The sequence below is a fragment of the Myotis myotis genome, unplaced genomic scaffold (assembly GCF_014108235.1).
Source record: "Myotis myotis isolate mMyoMyo1 unplaced genomic scaffold, mMyoMyo1.p scaffold_m19_p_19, whole genome shotgun sequence".
NCBI classification, from domain to species: Eukaryota; Metazoa; Chordata; class Mammalia; order Chiroptera; family Vespertilionidae; genus Myotis; species Myotis myotis.
This window is the reverse complement of record NW_023416323.1, coordinates 9,858,974-9,882,833: the sequence shown is the minus strand read 5'-3', so window position 1 is coordinate 9,882,833 and position 23,860 is coordinate 9,858,974. Positions and strand designations below refer to the sequence as shown.

At 39.7% G+C, this 23,860-nt stretch overlaps 1 protein-coding gene across 12 annotated transcripts in view; it reads right to left on the bottom strand.

Annotated features, from left to right (window-relative positions):
- Nucleotides 1-1,564: 1,564 nt before the first annotated feature.
- Nucleotides 1,565-23,860, bottom strand: part of ZNF382 (zinc finger protein 382) — a 43,733-nt gene continuing 21,437 nt past the window's right edge. For all 12 annotated transcript variants that reach the window (XM_036345213.1, XM_036345217.1, XM_036345215.1 and 9 more), the window contains one exon: nt 1,565-3,662. In XM_036345213.1, the coding sequence (XP_036201106.1) occupies nt 2,242-3,662 (1,421 nt within the window). In that variant the 3' untranslated portion in view covers nt 1,565-2,241. The remainder of the gene's footprint in view (nt 3,663-23,860) is intronic.

Here is a 23,860-nt window from a genome sequence, read left to right as displayed (position 1 = left end):
AAAAAGCCCACCAATAGATTGGATGTGTTGCGATATACTATCTAATAAAAGAGAAACATGGTAATTAGCCATACCTCCACTACCCTTCCCATTGGCTAATCAGGGCGATATGCAAATTAACTGCCAGCCAAGATGGCAGCCAGCAGCCAGGCAGCTTGAAGCGAACAGGAGGCTTGCTTGCTTCAGTGATGGAGGACTCCAATGTTCCCTGCCTGCCGCTGCCGGCTTATGAGCTTGCAGTTTGAAACATTGTTACAAATATAGAAGCTAAACAAAACCCCAGAAACCTGCTTTCAGCCAGCCGAGGTCTCAGAGCTGGAGTTGAAACAGTGTTTCAATTATAGAACTCAAATAAACCAGATACCTGCTTTCAGCAGCCAAGGCCTCAGAGCTGGAACCAAGCCTCAGAGCTAAAGCTGGCCCAGAATAAAAAACAAAAAGAAAAAAAGGAGCAGTTGGGAGCTTTAGTCACCCGCCAGCCTGACAACAGCCCTCAGCCCCTCACCCAGGCTGACCAGGCACCCAAGTGGGACCCCAACCCTGATCCAGGACACCCTTCAGAGCAAACCAGCCGGCCCCCACCCGTGCACCACGCCTCTATCCTATATAGTAAAAGGGTAATATGCCTCCCAGCACCATGATCAGTGGAGCTGCGAGGCCTCCCGGCATCGGGATCAGCGTGACAGGGGGCAGCGCCCAAACCCCCTGATCGCCCTGCGGCTCTGTGTGTGACAGGGTGCAGCGCCCCAACCCCCTGATTGGCCCTGCTCTGTGTGTGACAGGGTGCGGCGCCCCAACCCCCCCACCCCCACGGGCCCTGCTCTGTGTGTGATGGGGTAGAGCCATAACCTTTCCATCGGCCCTGCCCTGAGTGTGACAGTGGCGGCGCCCCAACCCCCTGATCGGCCCTGCTCTGTGGGTGATAGTTGGCAGCGCCCCCCCCCCGCCCCCACGGGCCATGCTCTGTGTGTGACGGGGTAGAGCCATAACCTCCCCATCGGCCCTGCCCTGAGTGTGACAGGGTGCAGTGCTCCAACCCCCTGATCCACCCTGCTCTGTGTGTGACAGAGGGCGGTGCCCCAACTCCCCTATCAGCCCTACTCTGTGAGTGACAGGGGGTGGTGCCACAACCTCCCCATCGACCCTGCCTTGAGTGTGACAGGGGGCGGCGCCCCAACTCCCCAATTGGCCCTGCTCTGAGCCCGACCAGGGGCTGCACCTAGGGATTGGGCCTGCCCTCTGCCACCCGGGAGCAGGCCTAAGCCAGCAGGTCGTTATCTCCCAAGGGGTCCCAGACTGTGAGAGGGCACAGGCTGGGCTGAGGTACCCCCCCTTCCCCCCCGAGTGCACAAATTTTTGTGCACTGGGCCTCTAGTACTTATATAATGAATAATGAAATTCTATACAGAATAAAAATACACAAATTTCTGCCACATGCACTAATGATGAGTTTTTTTTGTTTTGGGTTTTTTTAAAATATATTTTATTGTTTTATAACAGAGAGGAAGGGAGAGGGATAGAGAGTCAGAAACATTGATGAGAGAGAAACATCAATCAGCTGCCTCCTGCACACCCCCCACTAGGGATGTGCCCACAACCAAGGTACATGCCCTTGACTGGAATCGAACCTGGGATCCTTCAGTCCTCAGGTTGACGCTCCATCCACTGAGCCAAACCAGTTAGGGCGCTAATGATGAGTTTTAGAAACACAATAATGAATGAAAGCCAAATATGAAAAAATACATGATATATAATCCAATTTATATAAAAGTTAACAATAAGTAAAAACTATAATGTTAGAAGTTAGAACTTTGGTTAACTCTGAGGAGGTAACAGTTTTTATTCCATATTTTCAATGATAAATACAATTCACACCTCCTTTCTTTTTAAGTCTTTTGTTCACAGTGTGGTTCACATACCAACTGTATATTACTGGTTCACAATAAGGTAGGTATTGAAATTAAAAATAAGTAATTTTAAATATGTGTAGCAACTTGACAGAGAAATTTTATATCTAATGAATGTAACAATAGAAAACTGGGAATTGTATTTTCAATGACTTGTCATTTAATTTGTCTAGTAATTATTTTGTGTGTATGTTTTATAGGCTAGCAAACAGTAAGTAAATATGTGATATAGTACCTTAAACTGTTGACTATTATTACACTTGCAAGCAACATCATATACTGGGTTTACTATGACTTTAAAAGTTTTTTACTAAAAAAAGAGTCACATCCTTTACTATATTCCAATGATTTCTACCTTGTGAGTTTTCTGATGGACAATGAGATTTGACTTATAACTGAAGAACTTACCACATTCTTTACATTCATACAGTTTCTCTCCTATGTGAGTTTTCTGATGGCGAATGAGGTTTGACTTCCTACTAAAGGCTTTGCCACACTGAGGACATTGATTGGATTTCTCTCCTGTATGTATTCTCTGATGAACAGTGAGGATTGCCTTCTGGCGAAAGGACTTCCCACATTCATTACAACTATAGGGTTTCTCCCCTGTATGAATTCTTTGATGGAGAGTGAGGGTTGTCTTTTGGCAGAAGGACTTTCCACATTCATTACAAATATAGGGTTTCTCTCCTGTGTGAGTTCTTTGGTGTACAGTGAGGGTTGTCTTCTGGATAAATGCCTTCCCACATTCATTACATTGATATGGTTTCTCTCCTGTGTGAGTTCTCTGATGATCAATGAGGTATGACTTCTTTCTAAAAGCACTTCCACACTGAGTACAATCATAGGCTTTCTCCCCTGTATGTATTTTGTGATGCCTGGTGAGGGTTGCCTTCTGGCGGAAGGATTTCCCACAATCCATACAAATGTAGGGTTTCCCCTCTACATGTGTTTTCTCATGAAGAGTGAGGGCTGTCTTTTGACGGAAGGCTTTTCCACATTGACTGCAAACATAAGGTTTCTCACCTGTGTGAATTCGCTGATGCTCAATGAGATATGACTTCCTTCTAAAGCTATTCCCACAATAAGAACAATGAAAGGGTTTCTCTTCTGTTTCAGATCTCTGATGTATAATAAAAATGGACTTCCTGCAGAGGAAATTCCCATATTTGCTATATGCATGGGACTTCTTCTCCATAAGATTTTGTGGATGGACACTGGAATTTGACTTTTCAATGAAAGGCATTCCATCTTTATTGTATTCAAAGAGTCCTTCTCCTCTATGAGTTTTAGTATGTGTAAATAACATTTCTTTCATAAGGAAGGAATTTTCACATTCATTATGTTCAAATGATTGCTCTGGAGTTTGAACCTTCTGATGTTTAATAAGCTCTTGTTTATTACTCAGACTGCTTTCTGTTTGTTTACAGAGATTTTCTGTAGTATGAGTTTTCTCATGCTTTGTATTGAGAAGTGATTTCTCCCATCCATAACCCTCACCAAACTTCTCTCTTACAGGGCTTATATTTCTAATGACTAATTCTGAAATATTTTTCAAAACCTTTCCATCAGGTTTATATTCATGTAGTGTTGTTTTTGAAATAATACAGTTCTTGCCTACAGTAAGTGTCTTCCCCAAAATATTATTTTTTTCCTTAATTAGTCTTTCATGGTTGATGAATACAACTGATCTAAAATGCCTATCTTGGTATTGTTTAAACTTCATTAAGACATCTTCAGCTTTCCCATCTTCTTCTAGAAAAGAATACAATAAACAGTGTAAGTCTTGATATAAATGTTATGAATTAGACATATATACAAACAATCTATTGTACAACTGTCTGTCTCACTATTGTGATCTACAGAAAGGCCAAAATAAACTACCTCTTGGTAGACAAAATGCATGGAACTTAAACACAAATCCTGCTATACTGTTAAAATGAAGAATAATTGGCATAAGCAAAGAACACTCATATCTTTGACATATTGTAAATATAAGTTACATCAAGCAGGTCTAATTAATACAAGGGCAAGTAAGCAAAAGATGGTGAAAGTGGCATTATTCTTGGAATGGGGAGGTTTAGAGATGATGGAGTGAGCCTATCAAGAGTACTAACCAGTAAACAAGCAAAACTGTTCAGGTGGAGATGAAAGCATATATACTTATTTCCTCATGCCTAAAAAGGTGTTATAAAGGTGTCATTTGCTATCTATAGCAAATGAACTTTATCAAGCACTCATTTTATTATTTTGAAAGAAACACTAATCTATATCTAGGCCCTAGCTCTCCATATAACTGATTTATTTTCTCTTGAAAGGGAAGAATTAGAAAAACATTTCATTAGGAATTATAAAATAAACCAGAGGACAAAGCATACTTTCAAATGAACATAATCACTGATTGCTGCTATATCTATTTATTTTTCCAGGGGGATGGTCAATAACTAAATTCTACTGATCATCAATTCTAATTGTCTCTCCTTTCAATTTGCTGAAGTACTTTTTCAGTGTTAGAGAAAGATGGGTTCAAGTTTTCCTCCCAATGCAGTAACATGCCTTAAACTCTGCTATTCCCTATTGGGACTGTGAAGGACTAGATTCTTCAGTATGTGTGTATAGCACTCATTGACCTTACCTATTATCCTATATAATAAAGAGCTAATATGCTAATTAGACAGACGGCAGAATGACCTTCCACAATGACCTTCTGGAACAACCAGTGGTTGGGGGGCAGGGTCGCAGGGCCATGAGGCATCAGGGGCTGCGAGGGCCTACTTTTGCACGAATTTTGTGCATCAGGCTTCTAGTTTTTCTTATAAATTCTTGGCAAATTTTACTACTGGTATCTTACTACAACCCACATCTGGTGGAGCAGTTTTAAAGATGGGTTTATCTTACCCATAATTTGTACCTTATTTACAATAGCCCAAAACTGGAAACAGCCCAATTATCTATGAAAAGGTAAATAGGCAATATTGTGTCATGTAATTATACAAGGTAATACTACTCAGCAATAAAAAAAAGGGGGAGAAAACCTACTGATGACAAAGGGATGAAGCTAAAACATTTTTCAGAGTGAAAGCTTTATGCAAAAGAGTAAATATTGCACAATTCCACTATGTGTAGTCCTAGAACATGTAAAACTAATCTGTATTGTAATAGGAGTTACATTGCCATCCTGAGAATCTTAATCACCTTCAAGAACATGCTACTACTCAATTTATCCAAGCCTTCACATATTCTTTCTATCCTTCAATGTCTAATTTGTCTGAAATTAGAATATAATTATAGTCTGGACTACCCATTTCAAGAAATATTCCAACAGTTTCAATGAGGGAACAAGGAGACATATGAAACACTTTCAATAATAAAGAATTTATATTAAAAAAGACTACTAGTATATTTTGAGGATTAAAAATGGTGGAAGAGTAGGAGGATGCTGCACAGACATGCTCCCAGGAATAAGCTGGAATTACAACTGAAATATGGAAAGGCTTCCTGAAAAATCAATAGAAAACTCACAGGATAGAAACTTGATACCCAAGGACTGAAGGTGGAGACTGCATAGAGACTGGTAGGAGGGACGGAGGCGCCAAAGGGCTGGCCAGGCACCGACAGAGGGCAACTGAAGTCCTGGAGAGACATATCAGCTGTGGTGGGGTGCCACGGAGAACTCTGGGATCTAATCCCCAATCTTGGCTCCCCAGCAGAGAGCACCAAACTGAGGAGGGTACCCACATAACATCTAGCTGTGAAAAGCAGTGGGGTGCTGTCTGCCAGGGAGTGGCAGCTGAAAGTTCAAGCACCCTCTTAAAGGGCCAATGCATAAAAATTCCCTGTGGAGCCACCCACCTTATGCTCTGGCAGAGGGAGGGTGAAGTGGACTGGGGCTGTGAGAGCAGAACCCAGGACTGGGGATTCGTGGGGATAAAGCTCAAAAGGCATGCACCCCAAGTTTCCTGGGCTGAGTCATTCCCTCACACAGTGGGGGACATATTTCCCAGATAGACATTTGCCTTGCCTGGGGAGAAGACAGTCAACACAACCTATTGAAAAACATCTTGCCCTGAGGCCACTTAAGAGATTAAAAGTAACAACTAGCCTCCAGGAAGAAGCAACTGCCCCACCCTGTTGAAAAAACTCTCACCACACCTGAGGACAATTGCCTGGGGGCAATTCAAGTCAGAATCCTGTTAGACTGTAGACAGAGGTAGTCTCTGGAGGCTTTGAGTCTTTGCCTGGTTCAATTTGTAAGAAATAGCCTTGCCCTAGCCAGTTTGGCTGGGTGGATAGAGTGTTGGCCTGAAGACTGAAGGGTCCCAGGTTCGATTCCGGTCATGGGCATGTGCCCGGGTTGTGGGCTCGATCCCCAGTGGGGGGTGTGCAGGAGGCAGCTGATCAATGATTCTCTCTCATCATTGATGTTTCTATCTCTCTCTCCCTCTTCCTTCCTCTCTGAAATTAATAATATATATAAACAGCCTTTAACATTGTCCTGCACTAGAGATTGAGAGGTATAGAGGATCTACCTAAAACATAGTCACAAACCCAAACAGACAACCAAAATGAGGAAACAAAGGAACAACCCCCAAATGAAAGAACTAGTGAATTCTCCAGAAGAGATAAATGAAGCAAAGATAAGAAATTTATCTGAAACAGAGTTCACAGTATTGACTGTAGAAATGCTCAACAGCATGAAAAAAGATATAGTAACTATGAAAAAAGAACAGTTTGAGATAAAAGAATGACATAGCACAAATAAAGAATACATTGGAAAGAATACATACCAGATTAGGGGAAGCTGAGGAGCAAATCAGTGAATTAGAAGACAGTTGAAAATATCAGTCAATCAGAGAACAAAAAGAAGAAAAAAGTAAAAAATAGGAGGACAGTTTAATGGAACTGTGGGACAGTGTGAAACATAACAATATTAGAATAGTAGGTGTGCCAGAAGAGGCAGAAAGGGAGAAAGGAATAGAGAAGGTGTTTGAAGAAATAATGGCAGAAAAATTCCTTAACCTGGTAAAGGAAAAAGTCACACAAGTTCAGGAGGCACAGACAAGCCCAAACAAGAAGAACCCAAACAGACCCATGCCCAGACACATCATAATTAAAATGCCAAAAATTAAAGACAAAGAGAGAATCTTAAAGGCAGCAAGAAAAAAAAATCCTGTTACCTACAAAGGCGTTCCCATAAGGCTGACACCTGATTTCTCATCAGAAACTCTACAGGCCAGAAGGCATGAAGTACTCAAGGTAATGAAAAGCAAGGATCTGAGACCAAGATTACTATATCCAGCAAGGCTATCATTCAAAATAGATAGTCAAATAAAGAGCTTCCCAGATAAAAAAAAAAAAAAAAAGGCTAAAGGAGTTCATCACCACCAAGCCAGCATTACAAGAAATGCTAAAGGGATTTTTGTAAGGGATTGCTGAGAAGAAACAGAGAGAGAAACCTAGCCATACAGAATTGAGATGACTATAAATAAGTACCTCTCAATAATAACCCTAAATGTAGATGCATTAAATGCTCCAATCAAAAGGTGTAGGGTAGCTGAATGGATACAAAAACATGACCCAACTATATGTTGTCTACAAGAGACCCACCTCAAAACAAAAGTCACACACAGGATGAAAGTGAAGGGAAAGAAAAAAATTTTCCATGCAAATGGAAAAAGAAATAAAAAGCTGGAATAGCAATACTATATCCAACAAAATAGACTTTAAAAGCATCATGCCAAGCAAAATAACCCAGTTGGAGAAAGATAAATATCATATGATCTCACTCATTAGTGGAATATAATGAAAAACAAACTGATGAACAAAAATAGAGCCAGAGGGGGGAAAATATACTAGAATATAATAGAAGTAATCCTGTTACTTGCAGATTTTTAATATTTCCTACTTTTGTGGTATTAAACTATGTTAGTACAGTTTTGGTAATATTATTATACTTAAATCCTTTTATTCTTGAAATATTAATGTTTATTGCATGTAATATTATTATATGTAAGATCATTTTTCTGGAATAATTGGTGTTTATTGCATGTAACATTGTCATATTTAAAATCGTTTTTCTTGAGAAAAAAAGACTATATTTCAAATTAGAATTATCAGGGTTAGAGTTGATTGGATTCATTTTATGGGATTCATGAGCTCCAGGTCTGATTGGTTCAATTCCACTTATTATGGGATTTTCTCTTTCCAAAAATTATACTATATCACTACTGATTCTATAATTTAATAAAGCAAATATTTTCATTTAAAAAAATATGTCAACAATCTGCTATTTCAACATGAACATTCTATGTAAAATGCTTAATTTGAAAATATTGTCTTCCCAACTGTAACCTATGCTCTCAAAAGTCATTATTTTATTATCTTCTTTGAAACCTCTGAGTATACATTAACACACTTGTTATGTGAAGTAAAGGGATGTGATCTTGGCATGAATGTCAGGATTTTATTTTATTTTATTAATTTTTTAAAATATATTTTATTGATTTTTTACAGAGAGGAAGGGAGAGGGATAGAGAGTTAGAAACATCGATGAGAGAGAAACATCAATCAGCTGCCTCTTGCACACCCCCTACTGGGGATGTGCCCACAACCAAAGTACATGCCCTTGACTGGAATCAAACCTGGGACCTTTCAGTCTGTAGGCCGATGCTCTATCCACTGAGCCAAACCAGTTAAGGCCAGAAATCAGGATTTAAAAAAGATTCCCAGGTGATTCTAATGTGCAGCCAAGGTTGAGAACCACTGAACTAGAGAATAGGATTACATAATTTAAAATATAACTGAGAAAGAGCAGAAAAAAATATTTGGCCAAAGTTTTCCAAATATTGGACAAAATGTTCCCTAATTTGATTTAAAACATGAACCCTATGAACTCACTAAATTGACATATTAGTTTTAATAGTTCTTTTCTTTTAGATTCCTTGGGAGGGATTTACTATGTACACAATCATGTCATCTATAAATGAAGATAGTTCACTTTCTAATCTGTTGCCTTTTAACTTCATTTTCTAGTCTTATTGAAGGATTTGTGTCCAATTCAGTGTTTAATAGAAGTGGTGATAGTGGGCATTCTTTCTTTGTTTTTGATCATAGAGGGAAAGCATTCAGGCTTTCACCACTGAGTGTATTGGTAGCTATAAGTTTTCCAAAAATATCCTTTATGAGGTTGCTAATCTGCTCTAAGTTTTTATAATAAATAGGAATGGAATTTAACTATTTTCCTGTATCTACTGACATGATTACATGGCTTTCTCCTTTATTTATTTCTAGTTACCTTTTTTTTTTTAAATCCTCACCTGAGGATATTTTTTCCATTAATTTTTAAAGAGTGGAAGGGAGAGGGAGAGACAGAGAGAAACTCTGACGTGAGACACATTGATTGGTTGCCTCCAGCATGCCCCAGGTCAGGGCCAGAAGCCTGCAACTGAGGTACGTGCCCTTGACCGGAATCGAACCTGGGACCTTTTGCTGCAGTCTTTTTGCAGCAAGGGTTCAGGAATCTAGAGAAGGGGCTGCGACATAAATGAAGAGACTAGACAAGAAAAATAAATTTGGAAGGCATGGGGGAAAGCCAGGCAGAGGCCTCACCCTCTAGTGAAGTGAGCTCTCTGAGTGTCCGGATCCAAGCCTTTTTATTCACACATCTTGCCCTTTAGCAAAGCAAACACACATATCAAAGGTAAGTTTTGGCCGAAACCAGTTTGGCTCAGTGGATAGAGCGTCGGCCTGCAGACTGAAGGGTCCCAGGTTCGATTCCGGTCAAGGGCATGTACCTGGGTTGTGGGCACTTCCCCAGTGGGGGATGTGCAGGAGGCAGCTGATCGATGTTTCTCTCTCATCGATGTTTCTAGCTCTCTATCTCTCTCTCTTCCTCTCTGTAAAAAATCAATAAAATATATCTAAAAAAAAAAAAAAAGGTAAGTTTTGGTAAACAGTAAAAGATTATCAGGTTAGGGAAATTGCCTACAGCTGATCAGCCAGCAGCAGGTAATAATATGCAGATTTTCAGCCCTGCTGAATATCATGAAATCCATCAGCCTTCCGGGGACCTGCTGGTCTTAGCCTCCAGCAACCCTTCAGTCTGCATGCCGACATTCTATCCACTGAGCCAAACCAGCTAGGACTCTAGTTACTTTTAGAGCTTTTTTCACCTTTACATGGTGAATTATACAGTTTGCTTTTTGAATACCAAGTTAAATTGTTTTCTTGGGATAAATACTTTTTGGTCATGAGGTATTATACTTTTTATTTTTTGATTTCAGAGAGGAAAGGCGAGGGAGACAGAGAGAAACATCAATGAGAATCATTGATCGGCTTCCTCCTGCATGTGCCCTGACCGGGAATCAAACCGTGGCCTGCTGGCTCATAGGTCAATGCTCAACTACGGAGCCACACTGGCTGGGCAAGGTGTTATCCTTTTTAAATATTGCTAGATTTAGTTTTAAAATAATTTGTTAAGGATTTTATATCTAGTTTCATGAGAGATGTTGGTGTATAGTTTTCTATTTGTGCCTTTGGTTGTGGATAATGCTGGCCTTATAAAATGAGTTAACTATAAAACAAAAGGAATCCGTACCTTTTGCAACAGCATGAATGGACCTGGAGATTATTATGCTGAGTGAAACAAGCCAATCAGAGAAAGACAAATACCATATAATCTCACTTATATGTAGAATCTAATCCTATATAATAAAAGTCTAATATGCTAAGTGTCCGGTCATCCAGTGACAGGTCAACTGTTTAACCAATCAAAGCATAATATGCTAATGATATGCTAAGGCTGCTCAACTGCTTGCTATGACTTGCATTGACCACCAGGGGACAGATGCTCCGACTGGTAGGTTAGCTTGCTGCTGGGGTCTGGCCAATCGGGACTGAGAGAGATGGGCCTGAAACACCCTGGAGCCCTCCCGCAGTGATCTTGCACCAGTGGGGTCCCTTGGCCAGGCCTGTGCCCTCTCGCAATTGAGGATCCCTCGGGGGATATCAGAGAGCTGGTTTCGGCCCAATTTCACAAGCCACTCCCCTCAGGAGGGTACCAGACACAGGGCTCACGGCTGGTGAGTGCTGCTGTGGCATAAGCCTTTCCCAATCAGGGCAGGGATAAGCAGGAGCAGCAGATAGGAGCTGCAGGCAGCTTTGGACTGTGGGTTTAGGCCCCATCCCCGCAGGTCACACAGAGGGACCACCCATGCTCGAATTCGTGCACTGGGCCTCTAGTGACTATAATAAAATGAAAAACAAATAGAACTAGAGGCATGGATTCATGGAACAGACTGATAACTGTCAGAGGGTAGGTAGGGTGGGGAAAACTGGATGAAAGAAGATGAAGAGATAAGCCAAAGAACATATATGCATAGCCCATGTACACAGACAATAGTGTGGTGAAGGCAAGGGGGAGTGGGTGGTGGGTACTGGGCAGAGGTGGTCAAAGTGAGGGAAAATGGGGGTCATCTATAATAGTGTAAACAATGAAAAATAAAAGTAAGTTGGGAAGTGTCCACTCCTACTCTATTTGTTGACATAAAATTGCTTGTATATTCCCTAATTATCCTTTTAATGTCTGTAGGATTTGTAGTGATGTAACCACTTTAATTTTTTATATTGATGATATGTCTTTCTGTTTTTCCTGTGCTTTACTGATTTTATTAACAATAAATCAGCTTTTGGCTTCACACATTTTCTCTATTATTCTGTTGTGTATTTCATGATTTCTGCTTTAGTCTTTTATTATTTTTCTTTTCCTACCTTTTGGGTTTAATTTACCTTTCTTTTTATAGCTACTTAGGCTGAGAGTTTAAATCTGTGATTTGATGGAATAATTTTTTAAATGCTGTTTATTTGCATCCATAAAATTTTGATATGTTGTTTTAATTGTCATTCAGATAAAAACTTAGTTTTACATTTCTTTCTTGATTCATGAGTTATTTTGGAAGTGTGGTGATTAATTTCCAAATATTTTGGGGACTTAGAAGTATCTTTTTATTTTTAAATTAATTCTATTGTGGGCAGAGACCATGCTCTTTGATTTCAGTTCTTTTTAATTTGTTGATACTGTTTTGTGGCCCAGCATATAGGGTTTATCTTGCTGAATGTTCCATGCAATATATTCTATAAAGATTAGCGAGGCATAATTGATTGCATTTTCAAGCCTTCCATAACCTTATTGATTTTCTTTCTCTTTATTCTGTCAATTATTGAGGGAAGGGTATTTATATCTCAAGCTATAATTATACTGCCTCTTTCAGGTCTATCAGTTTTGCTTTGGTATTTCATGCCTTCTCAATGGGGGTGATATTACTCCCTAGAGAGCAAAACTAGTTCTTGGGAAAATGGGGAAAATTCTTAGACCTCCAAAGGGCAATGAAACATAAATAGATTATGGTATTAAAATGTCATGGACTGGTGGCAATTAGAGTATAAATCTCTAAAAAAACTCGTTAGGGAAATGATAATGATTTTTTAAAAAAAGATGCGAAGGCCCTAGCCGGTTTGGCTCAGTAGACAGAGTGTCGGCCTGCAGACCAAAGGATCCCGGGTTCAATTCAGTCAAGGGCACATGCCCAGGTTGCAAGCTCGATCCCCAGTGTGGGGCGTGCAGGAGGCAGCCGATCAATGATTCTTTCTCATCATTGATGTTTCTATCTCCCCCTCTCCCTTCCTCTCTGAAATCAATAAAAATATATATTTTTTAAAAAGATGAGAAGCGCCCTAACCGGTTTGGCTCAGTGGATAGGGCATCGGCCTACAGACTGAAAGGTCCCAGGTTCGATTCCGGTCAAGGGCATGTACCTTGGTTGTGGGCACATCCCCAGGAGGAGGTGTGCAGGAGGCAGCTGATCGATGTTTGTCTCTCATAGATGTTTCTAACTCTCTATCCCTCCCCCTTCCTCTCTGTAAAAAATCGATAAAATATATTTAAAAAAAAAAAGATGAGAAGCACTGGTGTATTTTTTTTCAATAAAAACAATTTTAAATATAATATGGTATGTGCAATAAACACCAATTATTCAAGAAAAATGATCTTAAATATATTACATACAATAAACATTAATATTTAAAGAAAAAAAGGATTTTAAGTATAATAATATTACCAAAACTATACTAACCTAGTATGATATCACAAAAGTTGTGGGAAATATTAAAAATCTGCAAATAACAGAATTACTTCTTTCTCTTTCTCCAACTGACTTATTTCACTTAGCATAATGCTCTCCAGGCCCATTAATGCTGTTACAAATGGTAAGAATTCCTTCTTTTTTACAGCAGCATAGTATACCAGTTTTTTATTCCACTCATCTGCTGATGGACACTTAGGCTGTTTCCAAATTTTAGCTATGGTAAATTGTGCTTCTATGGACATAGGGGTGTATATGTCCTTTCTGATTGGTGTTTCTGATTTCTTTGGATATATTCCTAGAAGTGGGATTATTGGGTCAAATCAGAGTTCCATTTTTAAATTTTTGAGGAAACTCCATACTGTTTTCCATAGTGGCTGCACCAGTCTGCATTCTCACCAGGAGTGAAAGAGGTTTCCTTTTTCTCCACATCCTTGACAGCACTTGTTTATTGATTTGTTGATGATAGCCATTCTGGCAGGTGTGAGATGGTACCTCATTGTCGTTTTAATTTGCATCTCTTGGATGATTAGTGACTTTGAGCATGTTTTCATATGTCTCTTGGCCTTCTTTATGTCCTCTTTCAAAAACTGTCTATTTAGGTCCTTTGCCCATTTTTTATTAGATTGTTTATCTTTCTTTTGTTAAGTTGTATGAGTTCCCTGTAAATGTTGGAGATTAAACCCTTATCGGAAATAACATTGGCAAATATGTTCTTCACATATTTGTGGACTTTCTTGTTGTTTTGTTGATGGTTTCTTTTGCTGTGCAGAAGCTTTTTATTTTGATGTAGTCCTATTTGTTTATTTTCTCCGTAGTCTCCATTGCCCTAGGAGCTGTATTGGTAAAGATATTGCTATGACAAATGCCTGCTATTTTGCTGCCTGTGGCTTCTTCTAAGATTTTTATGGTGTTCCGTCTTACGTTTAAGTCCTTTATCCACTTTGAGTTTATTTTTGTGTATGGTGTAAGTTGGTGGTCTAGTTTCATTTTTTTGCATGTATCTGTCCAGTTTTCCCAACACCATTTATTGAAGAGGCTGTCTTGTCTCCATTGTATGTTCTTGCCTCCTTTGTCAAATATTAATTGAGCATAATGGCCTGTGTTGATTTCTGGGTTCTCTGTTCTGTTCCATTGATCTAGATGTATGTTCTTGTGCCACTACCAGGCAGTTTTGAGAACAGTGGCTTTGTAACATAGCTTGATATCTGGTATTGTAATCCCTCCAACTTTGTTCTTTCTCAGGATTGCTGCAGCTATTCGGGGTGTTCTTTTTGTTCCAGATGAGTTTTTGGAGAGTTTGTTCTAGGTCTGTGAAATATTCCACTGGTATTTTAATGGGGATTGTATTGAACCTATAGATTGCTTTGGGTAGTATTGACATTTTGATGATGTTAATTCTTCCAATCCATGAACATGGTATATTCTTTCATTTGTTCATGTCTTCCTCTATCTCTTTTTTCAACATCTTGTAGTTTTCCAAGTATGGGTATTTTACCTCCTTAGTTAAGCTTATTCCTAGGTATCTTAATTTTTTGTTGTTGTTATTGCAATGGTAAAGGGGATTGTTTAGTTTCTCTTTCTGTGAGTTATTGGTGTGTAAAAAAGCCATAGACTTCTGGGTGTTAATTTTGTATCCTGCTACATTGCCAAATTCATTTATTAAGTCTAGTCTTTTTATGGAGTTTTTTGGGGTTTTCTCTGTACAATATCATGTCTTCTGAGAATAATGACAGTTTTACGTCTTCTTTTCCAACTTGGATGCCTCTTATTTCTTCTTCTTGTCTGATCGCTATGGCTAGCACTTCCAGTACTATGTCGAACAGGAGTGGTGAAAGTGTTTTATTCTTGTTCTTAGGGGAAATGGTTTTAGTTTTTCCTATTGAGTATGATGTTCGCTGTAGGTTTGTCATGTATGGCCTTTATCATGTTGAGATATGCCCCCTCTATTCCAACTTTCTGAGAGTTTTTATCAAAAATGTGTGTTGGATTTTTTCAAATGCTTTTCCTGTCTATTGATATGATCATGTGATTTTTTTTTCAATTTGTTTAAGTGATGTATCACGTTTATTTATTTGTGAATATAGTACCAGCCTTGCATCCCTGGAGTAAATCCCACTTGATCATGATGTATGATCTCTTTAATATATTGTTGGATGTGATTTGCTAATATTTTGTTGAGGATTTTAGCATCTATGTTCATCAGGGATACTGGACTGTAATTCTCTTTCTTTGTGGTGTCTTTATCTGGTTTTGGAATTAGGATAATGCTGGCCTTATAAAAAGAGTTTGGAAGTGTTCCTTCCTCTTGGATTTTCTGAAATAGTTTGAGGAGTATAGGTGTTAGTTCTTTGAATGTTTGGAAAAATTCCCCTGTGAAGCTGTGCAGGCCTGGGCTTTTGTTTGGGGGGAGTTTTTTGATTACTGCTTCTATTTCATCAGTGGTTATTGGCCTTTTCAGTTTTTTTTATCCTTCCTGATTCAGTTTTGTGAGATTGTATTTTTCTAGGAATTTTTCTATTTTATCCACATTGTCCAGCCTGTTGGCACGTAGTTGTTCATTGTATTTTCTTACAACCCTTTGTATTTCTGTGGAGCCCATGGTTACTTCTCCATATTTGTTTCTGATTTTATTTATTTGGGTCCCTTCTCTTTGTTTCTTGATGAGTCTGGCTAATGGTTTATCAATTTTGTTTATCCTTTCAAAGAACCAGCTCTCAGTTTCATTGATTTGTTTTGTTTTGTTTTTAGTCTCTATGTTATTTGTTTCTGCTCTAATCTTTATTATTTCATTCCTTTTACTTACTCTGGGCTTTTCTTGTTGTTCTCTTTCTAGTTCTTTATGTTGTAGGGTTAAATAGTTTATTACTGAATTTTCTAGTTTTTTTTTTTTTTTTTTTGAGGTATGCTTGTAGTGCTATGAACTTCCCTCTCAGGATGTCTTTTGCTGTGTCCCAGAGACTTTGGGTTGTTGTGTGTTCATTTTCATTTGTTTCCAGGAAGTTTTGATTTCTTTCTTGATCTCATTGATAACTCATTCATTGGTTAATAACATGCTATTTAGCCTCCATGTGCTTGAATGTTTTTGGTTGTTTTTACTGTAGTTGATTTCTAATTTCATTCCACGGTGATCTGAGAAGATGCTTGATAAGATTTCAATCTTCTTGAACTTATAGAGACTTGTTTTGTGTACTAACATGTGGACTATCTTTGTGAATGATCCATGTGCACTTGAGAAGAATGTATATTCTGCTGTGTTGGGGATAAATGTTCTATAAATGTCTATTAAATCCATCTGATCCAGTGTGTCCTTTAGAGTCTGTTTCCTTGTTAAGTTTTTGTCTGGAAGATCTGTCCAGTGAAGTCAGAGGGGTGTTAAAGTCCCCTACTATGACTGTATTGTTGTCAATCTCTCCATTAAAGTCCTCTAGAACAGCGGTTCTCAACCTGTGGGTCGCGACCCCTTTGGTGGTCAAACGACCCTTTCACAGGGGTCACCTAAGACCATCCTGCATATCAGGTATTTACATTTTGATTCATAACAGTAGCAACATTACAGTTATGAAGTAGCAACGAAAATAATTTTATGGTTGGGTCACAACATGAGGAACTGTATTTATTTATTTATTTTTAAAATATATTTTATTGATTTTTTACAGAGAGGAAGGGAGAGAGATAGAGAGCTAGAAACATCAATCAGCTGCCTCCTGCACATGTCCCACTGGGGATGTGCCCACAACCCAGGTACATGCCCTTGACCGGAATCGAACCTGGGACCCTTCAGTCTGCAGGCCGACGCTCTATCCACTGAGCCAAACCAGTTTCGGCGAGGAACTGTATTTAAAGGGCCAGCCCTGACTGGTTTGGCTCAACAGATAGAGCATCGGCCTGCAGACTCAAGGGTCCCAGGATCGATTCTGGTCAAGGGCATGTGCCTTGGTTGTGGGCACATCCCCAGTGGGGAGTGTGCAAAAGGCAGCTGGTCAATGTTCCTCTCTCATCGATGTTTCTAACTCTATATCCCTCTCCCTTCCTCTCTATAAAAAAAAAAACAACCAATAAAATATATAAAGGGCCAGAAGGTTGAGAACCACTGCTCTAGAATTTTTTTTTATATATTTACATGCACCTATATTGGGTGCATATATGTTTACGAAGGTTATATCCTTTTGTTAGACCCATCCCTTTAGTATTATGTAGTGACCTTTGTTGTCTCTTGTGATGGCCTTCATTTTAAAGTCTATTTTGTCAGATATGAGTATTACTACTCCAGCTTTTGTTTTTCTTTTCTATTTGCATGGCAAATGTTTTTCCATCCCTTCACTTTCATCCTGTGTGTGTCTTTTGTTTTGAGATGGGTCTCTTGTAGACAACATATAGTTGGGTCATGTTTTTGTACCTATTCAGCTACCCTACATCTTTTGATTGGTGCATTTAATCCATTTACATTTAGGGTTATTATTGAGAGGTACGTATTTATACTCATCTTAATTCTGTATGGCTAGGTTTCTCTGCCTTTTCTTCTTCTCAGCAATCCCTTACAGAAATCCCTTTAGCATTTCTTGTAATGCTGCCTTGGTGGTGATAAACTCCTTTAGCCTTTTTTTTTTTTTTTTTTTTGGTTTGGGAAGCTCTTTATTTGACCGTCTACTTTGAACGATAACCTTGCTGGATATAGTAATCTTGGTCTCAGATTCTTGCTTTCCATTACCTTGAGTACTTCATGCCTTCTGGCCTGTAGAGTTTCTGATGAGAAATCAGGTATCACCTTATGGGAACTCCTTTGTAGGTAACAGTTTTTTGTGTGTGTTTTTCTCTTGCTGCCTTTAAGATTCTCTGTCTTTAATTTTTGGCATTTTAATTATGATGTGGCTGGGCATGGGTCTGTTTGGGTTCTTCTTGTTTGGGGTTGTCTGTGCCTCCTGAACTTGTGTGACATTTTCCTTTACCAGGTTAGGAAAGTTTTCTACCATTATTTCTTCAAACACCATCTCTATTCCTTTCTCCCTTTCTGGCACACCTACTATTTTAATATTGTTACATTTCCCGTTGTCCTAGAGCTCCCTTAAGCTATCCTCCTGTTTTTTTAATTGTTTCTTTCTTTTTGGTTCTTTGAGTGATATTTTCTTTTTAAAAAATGTTTATTGTTCAGATTATTACAGTTGTTCCTCCTTTTTCCCCCCATAACGACCCTCCACTCGGTCCCCACCCCACCCTCTGCTCTTACCCCACCCCCACTGTCCTCATCCATAGGTGTACGATTTTTGTCCAATCTCTTCCCGCACCCCCGCACTCCTTTCCCCCTGAGAATTGTCAGTCCACTCCCTTTCTATGCCCCTGATTCTATTATATTCATCAGTTTACTCTGTTCATCAGATTTTTTATTCACTTGATTTTTAGATTCATTTGTTGATAGATATGTATTTGTTGTTCATAATTTTTATCTTTACCTTTTTCTTCTTCTTCCTCTTCTTAAAGAATACCTTTTAGCATTTCTTATAATACTGGTTTGGTGGTGATGAACTCCTTTAGCTTTTTCTTTTCTGTGAAGCTATTTATCTGACCTTCAATTCTGAATGATAGCTTTGCTGGATAGCTTTGCTTGGTTGTAGATTCTTGCTATTCATCACTTTGAATATTTCTTGCCACTCCCTTCTGGCCTTCATAGTTTCCATTGAGAAATCAGCTGACAATCATATGGGTACTCCCTTGTAGGTAACTAGCTGTTTTTCTCTTGCTGCTTTTAAGATTCTCTCTTTGTCTTTTGCTCTTGGCATTTTAATTATGATGTGTCTTGGTGTGGTCCTCTTTGGATTTCTTTTGTTTGGGGTTCTCTGCACTTCCTGGACTTGTAAGTCTATTTCTTTCACCAGGTAGGGGAAGTTTTCTGTCATTATTTCTCCAAATAGGTTTTCAATATCTTGCTCTCACTCTTCTTCTGGCACCCCCATAATTCGGATGTTGGTATGCTTGAAGTTGTCCCAGAGGCTCCTTACACTATCTTCATATTTTTGGATTCTTTTTTCTTTTTTCTTATCTGGTTGGGTGGTTTTTGCTTCTTCGTACTTCAAATCTTTGACTTGATTCTTGCGATCCTCTACTCTGCTGTTGGATCTCTGTGTAATATTCTTTATTTCAGTCAGTGTTTGCTTAATTTCTAGTTGGTACTTTTTCATATCCTCGAGGGTCTCACTGCATTTATCGGCGGTTTCTAGAAAATTCTTGAAAAACCTTAAAACTATGGTTTTGAATTCTATATCCAGTAGTTTGCTTTCCTCCATTTCTGTCATTTCTGACCTGTTTCTTTGTCTCCGCATTTTGGCTGCTTTCCTGTGTTGATAGAGTGGTTTTCTGTGCTAGCTGTTCTATAGGGCCCAGTGGCTCAGCCTCCCAAAATACCTGAGGTGGACACTCTTGGTGCAACCCTTTGTGGGCTTTGTGCACAGTCTTTTTGTAGTTAAGCTTTGATTGTTGTTGGTATCACTGGAAGGAATTGACCTCCAGGCCAATTGGCTGTGAGAATCAGCTGTGTCTATGGTGGGAGAACTTCTGTGCTGGAGACACCCTTATGGGGCAAGACTTGTTTCAGTGGGGCTTTGGTGCTCACTGAGTCTACCCTCTGAGTGTGTCCCTTATGGATCTGAGGAGTTGTAATCTGGATGGTCCCACTCTGACCACTGGGTACACTGGCACATGGATCTCTAAGGAGGTGCTAATTTAGCCTCTGCCTGAGGCTACCTAGCAGGAGGTACGGAGAGATCTGCAGATTCCTCTTTGTTTGGGGTTTGGAGGTGCCCAGATGAGGCCCAGCTGTGAAGCAATGCAATCTGCTGTGGGGCCTTGAACCTTCTTTTGGATGATCTGGGTCTCTCTGACCCAGCTTCAGTTTGTTAGGTAATTTTAGATTGCAAAGGGCCAGGCCATTCATATGCAAAAGCCTCTGCACACAGCTTGGGTGGGGCGGGGTCTTAGAGAAACAACAGGGCGGAGCAAACAGCTATGGCTGATCCTCAGTCCTGCCCTAAGAGGCCCCTGGTCTCAGTGTCCCATGGTAATCGCTGTCAGCACCTCCGAGAGAAAGCTGCCCTCGAGTTCCGCCTGATGCCAGACAGTCCAGTTTCTCCCCGTATGTGTCTGGGTCCCCAGAGACTCACCCGGAACTGGAGTTCAGAGCAGTTTGGGAGCTTGAGACTCCCTCCCGATTGAGAAAGACAATCGCGTTTTCAGTTGCTAGCCCTTTCCACATGCGCCTCCGTACCTCTGCACTTTACTTCTGCACCTCCTCTGAGTCTCAGTGTGCTTTTCTCTTTCCTTCTAGTTGTAGAATTTCCACTCAGCCAGCCTTCCTGGGGTTCTGGATGATGTCCGTTTTGTCTTTTAGTTGTATTTTGAAGCGGTTGTGTGAGGCAGCAATTTCAGGTGTTTACCTATGCCGCCATCTTGGTTTTTCTGATTGAGTGATATTTTCAACTTTGTCTTCCAATTCACTGATTTGATCCTCAGCTTCCCCTAATGTGCTCTGTATTCCTTCCAGTGTGTTATTTGTGTTATGTCATTCTTTTATCTCAGACTGTTCTTTTTTCATAGTTACTATATCTTTTTTCATGCTGTTGAGCATTTTTACCAGCATTACTCTGAACTCTGTTTCAGATAAATTTGTTATCTCTGCTTCATTTATCTCTTCTCCTGGAGAATTTGCTAGTTCTTTCATTTGAGGGTTGTTCCTTTGTCTCTTCATTTTGGCTGTCTGTTTGGGTTTGTGACTATGTTTTAGGTAGATCCTCTACACTTCTCAATCTCTAGTGCAGGACAGTGCTAAAGGTTGTTTCTTACAAATTGGATCAGGGAAAGACTCAAAGCCTCCATAGACTTGAATTGCCCCCAGGCAATCATCCTCAGGTGTAGTGAGTTTTTTTCAACAGGGTGGGGCTGTTGCTTCTGCCTGGAGGCTAATTGTTACTTTTAATCTCTTAAGTGGCCTCAGAGCAAGGTGTTTTTCAATAGGTTGTGTTGACTGTCTTCTCCCCAGGCAAGGCAAATGTCTATCTGGGAAATATGTCCTCCACTGTGTGAGGGAATGACTCAGCCCAGGAAACTTGAGGTGTCTGCTTTCTGAGCTTTATCTCCCCGAGTCCCCAGTCCTGGGTTCTGCTCTCACAGCTCCAGTTCACTTTACTCTCCCTCTGCCAGAGCATAAGGTGGGTGGCTCCACAGGGAATTTTTATGCATTGGCCCTTTAAGAGGGAACCCGAACTTTCAGCTGCCATTCCCTGACAGACAGCACCCCACTACTTTTCACAGCTAGATGTTATGTGGGTACCCTCCTCAGTTTGGTGCTCTCTGCTGGGGAGCCAAGATTGGGGATTAGATCCCAGAGTTCTCCGTGGCACCCCACCACAGCTGATATGTCTCTCCGGGACTTCAGTTGCTCTCCGTCCGAACCTGGCTAACATGCCTCCACCCTTCCTACCAGTCTCTATGTGGTCTCCACCTTCAGTCCTCGGGTATCAGAGTTCTCTCCTGTGAGTTTTCCATTGATTATTCAGGAAGTCTTTCCATTTTTCAGTTGTAATTCCAGCTTGTTCCTGGAAGCATGTCCATGCAGCATCCACCTACTGTCCTGCCATTTTTAATTCTTTTCCACTGGTGTATTTTGCAGCTCTGTTAGAACTTCTGATGAATTAACCCTCTTTATCACAGTAATATTCTGTTCTGAAATCTACTTTGATGTGTACCTACTCCCATTTTCTTTTTAGTGTTTGCATGTGTTAATAGAGTCTGATTCCATTTTTTATGTCTTACTGCTGACAACTTCCTTAAATCCACCCTTCATTTTCCCCTCTTGCTCTACACCTGATCAAGCCAATAAGAAAGCTTGCATGTTCTCTCTCATTGGTGCTCGTGGGAAGTTTAAACCATGCAAGCCCTAGTCCACAAGTAGAACTTCCACCTGGCCCACCCTCTAACCACAATAAACATCAAGGAAAAATACTTCTTCTTGCTCTCTCAAGTCATTTTAGGAATAGCTTGGGAATCTTTCCTGTTCTCCCCAGAAAGTCTTAAGTCAGATTTCATCTTGACATTTGGACCAAATTCGGAGTGAGTAGGGGCATTGATCTTATCCTCACATTAGATAACCTATAAGATAGCATGGTATCTATATTTTTCATCTTTTTATATTTCTCCTGCCTGTGTTTTTGCATTTCATATGTGTTTTTTACACACATAGTTGGATATTCCTTTTCATTTCAGATATAGAATAGGCAACATTAGATGTTTTATTTGGTTTTTATTTCTATGGTTAAAATTTGAAGAGATACGTTATATTCATTTTTGCTTTCCATCTTGATGATGCTGAGGCCATTTATAATAACTGTTTTAAAATCCTTACCTATAAATTCATCACCTCTACCTTTTTTACATCTGTTTTTATTGACTTATTTTTACTATAGACTATGAGTTTTTTCCTGTTTATGGGTCATAATTTTCTTGTTTCTTCATATGTTTACTAATTTTTTGATTGGACATCAGACATTATCAATTTAATGTTGTTGAGTTTAGATATGGTTGTATTTTCATAAAGAGTATTGGTCTTTTTATGAAAGACTGCATTGCATTTGCGGCAGCCATAGAACTGCGCCACTAGGACCTCCTTTCAAAAAACAACTTGACATTCATGTGCATGCAGTGTAGTACCTTGGCAGCCTCCAATTTTTAGCATCTTCAGGATGCTCTTTGAATTTTGAACCAAACTAGGATCTCCCAAGGGAATCTCCATCCAACGTCTGAACACTGAGGGGACAGGCCATTTCTGTCCATATGGGATATCTTTGATGGATAATCTTTGCTTCAGACTGCTCTGTTAGGTTGGTTTTTGGTCACCTCTGCATAATGGTCTGAGGCTCTCCCTTCCCAATCCTGTTAGCATTTGCCTTTCATTCTGCAGGTATCAGATCTGTACCATGTTTTGATAGATTTCTATGTCCAATCTTACTTCTGTCTTTAAAAATATATATATTTTTATTGATTTCAGAGAGGAAGGGAGAGTGAGAGATAGAAACATCAATGATGTGAGAGAATCACTGATTGGATGCCTCCTGCACACGCCCCTTACTGGAGATAGAACCTGAAACTTGGGCATGTGCCCTGACCAGGAATCAAACTGTGATCTCCTGGTTCATAGATCTACGTTCAATCACTGAGCTATGCCAGCTGGGCCTTACTTTCTTCTCTTCTCTTCCATAGATGTCACCTTTAAGAAATCTATTATACTCCTAACTCCATCTTAGCTTTTCCATCCTGGAGAACCCAACAGATATACAGCAATTATATGTGGATTGGTTTAATCCTTTGGTATGCTTTTGTTTACATTCTTTTACGGCAAATCTTACAAAGTCTTTCATCTATGGCAAATCCAACCTCATTTATCAAGTGTGGCCTTTCTATGGTGTCTATTTAATGTCCATCCTATATATTAACAAGTTCTCTCCACTCAGGCTAGAGGAAACTAAAATTATTTCTCGTACAGTAGGCCATGGGAATTGTCTTAAAACACTATGATAATTGTGTTTTCCTTAGAACATGTCCTTGTCTAGTTTAAAGGAGTTTTTACCTACATAGGTGCAGACTTATATTTTAGCTAAAGACTCAAGGGAAACTCTTTCTCTGCATAGCTCCCTTTTGGGGGAAAGTGTGTTTTATATATTCTAGCCACCTTACTCTTCTTGAGTGACAACATTGGTCCCCTCAAGTCAGTAAATTGCTAAGTTCTTTTTGGATTAATTTCTCTGTACTAAAATCTGGACTGGGCCTTCA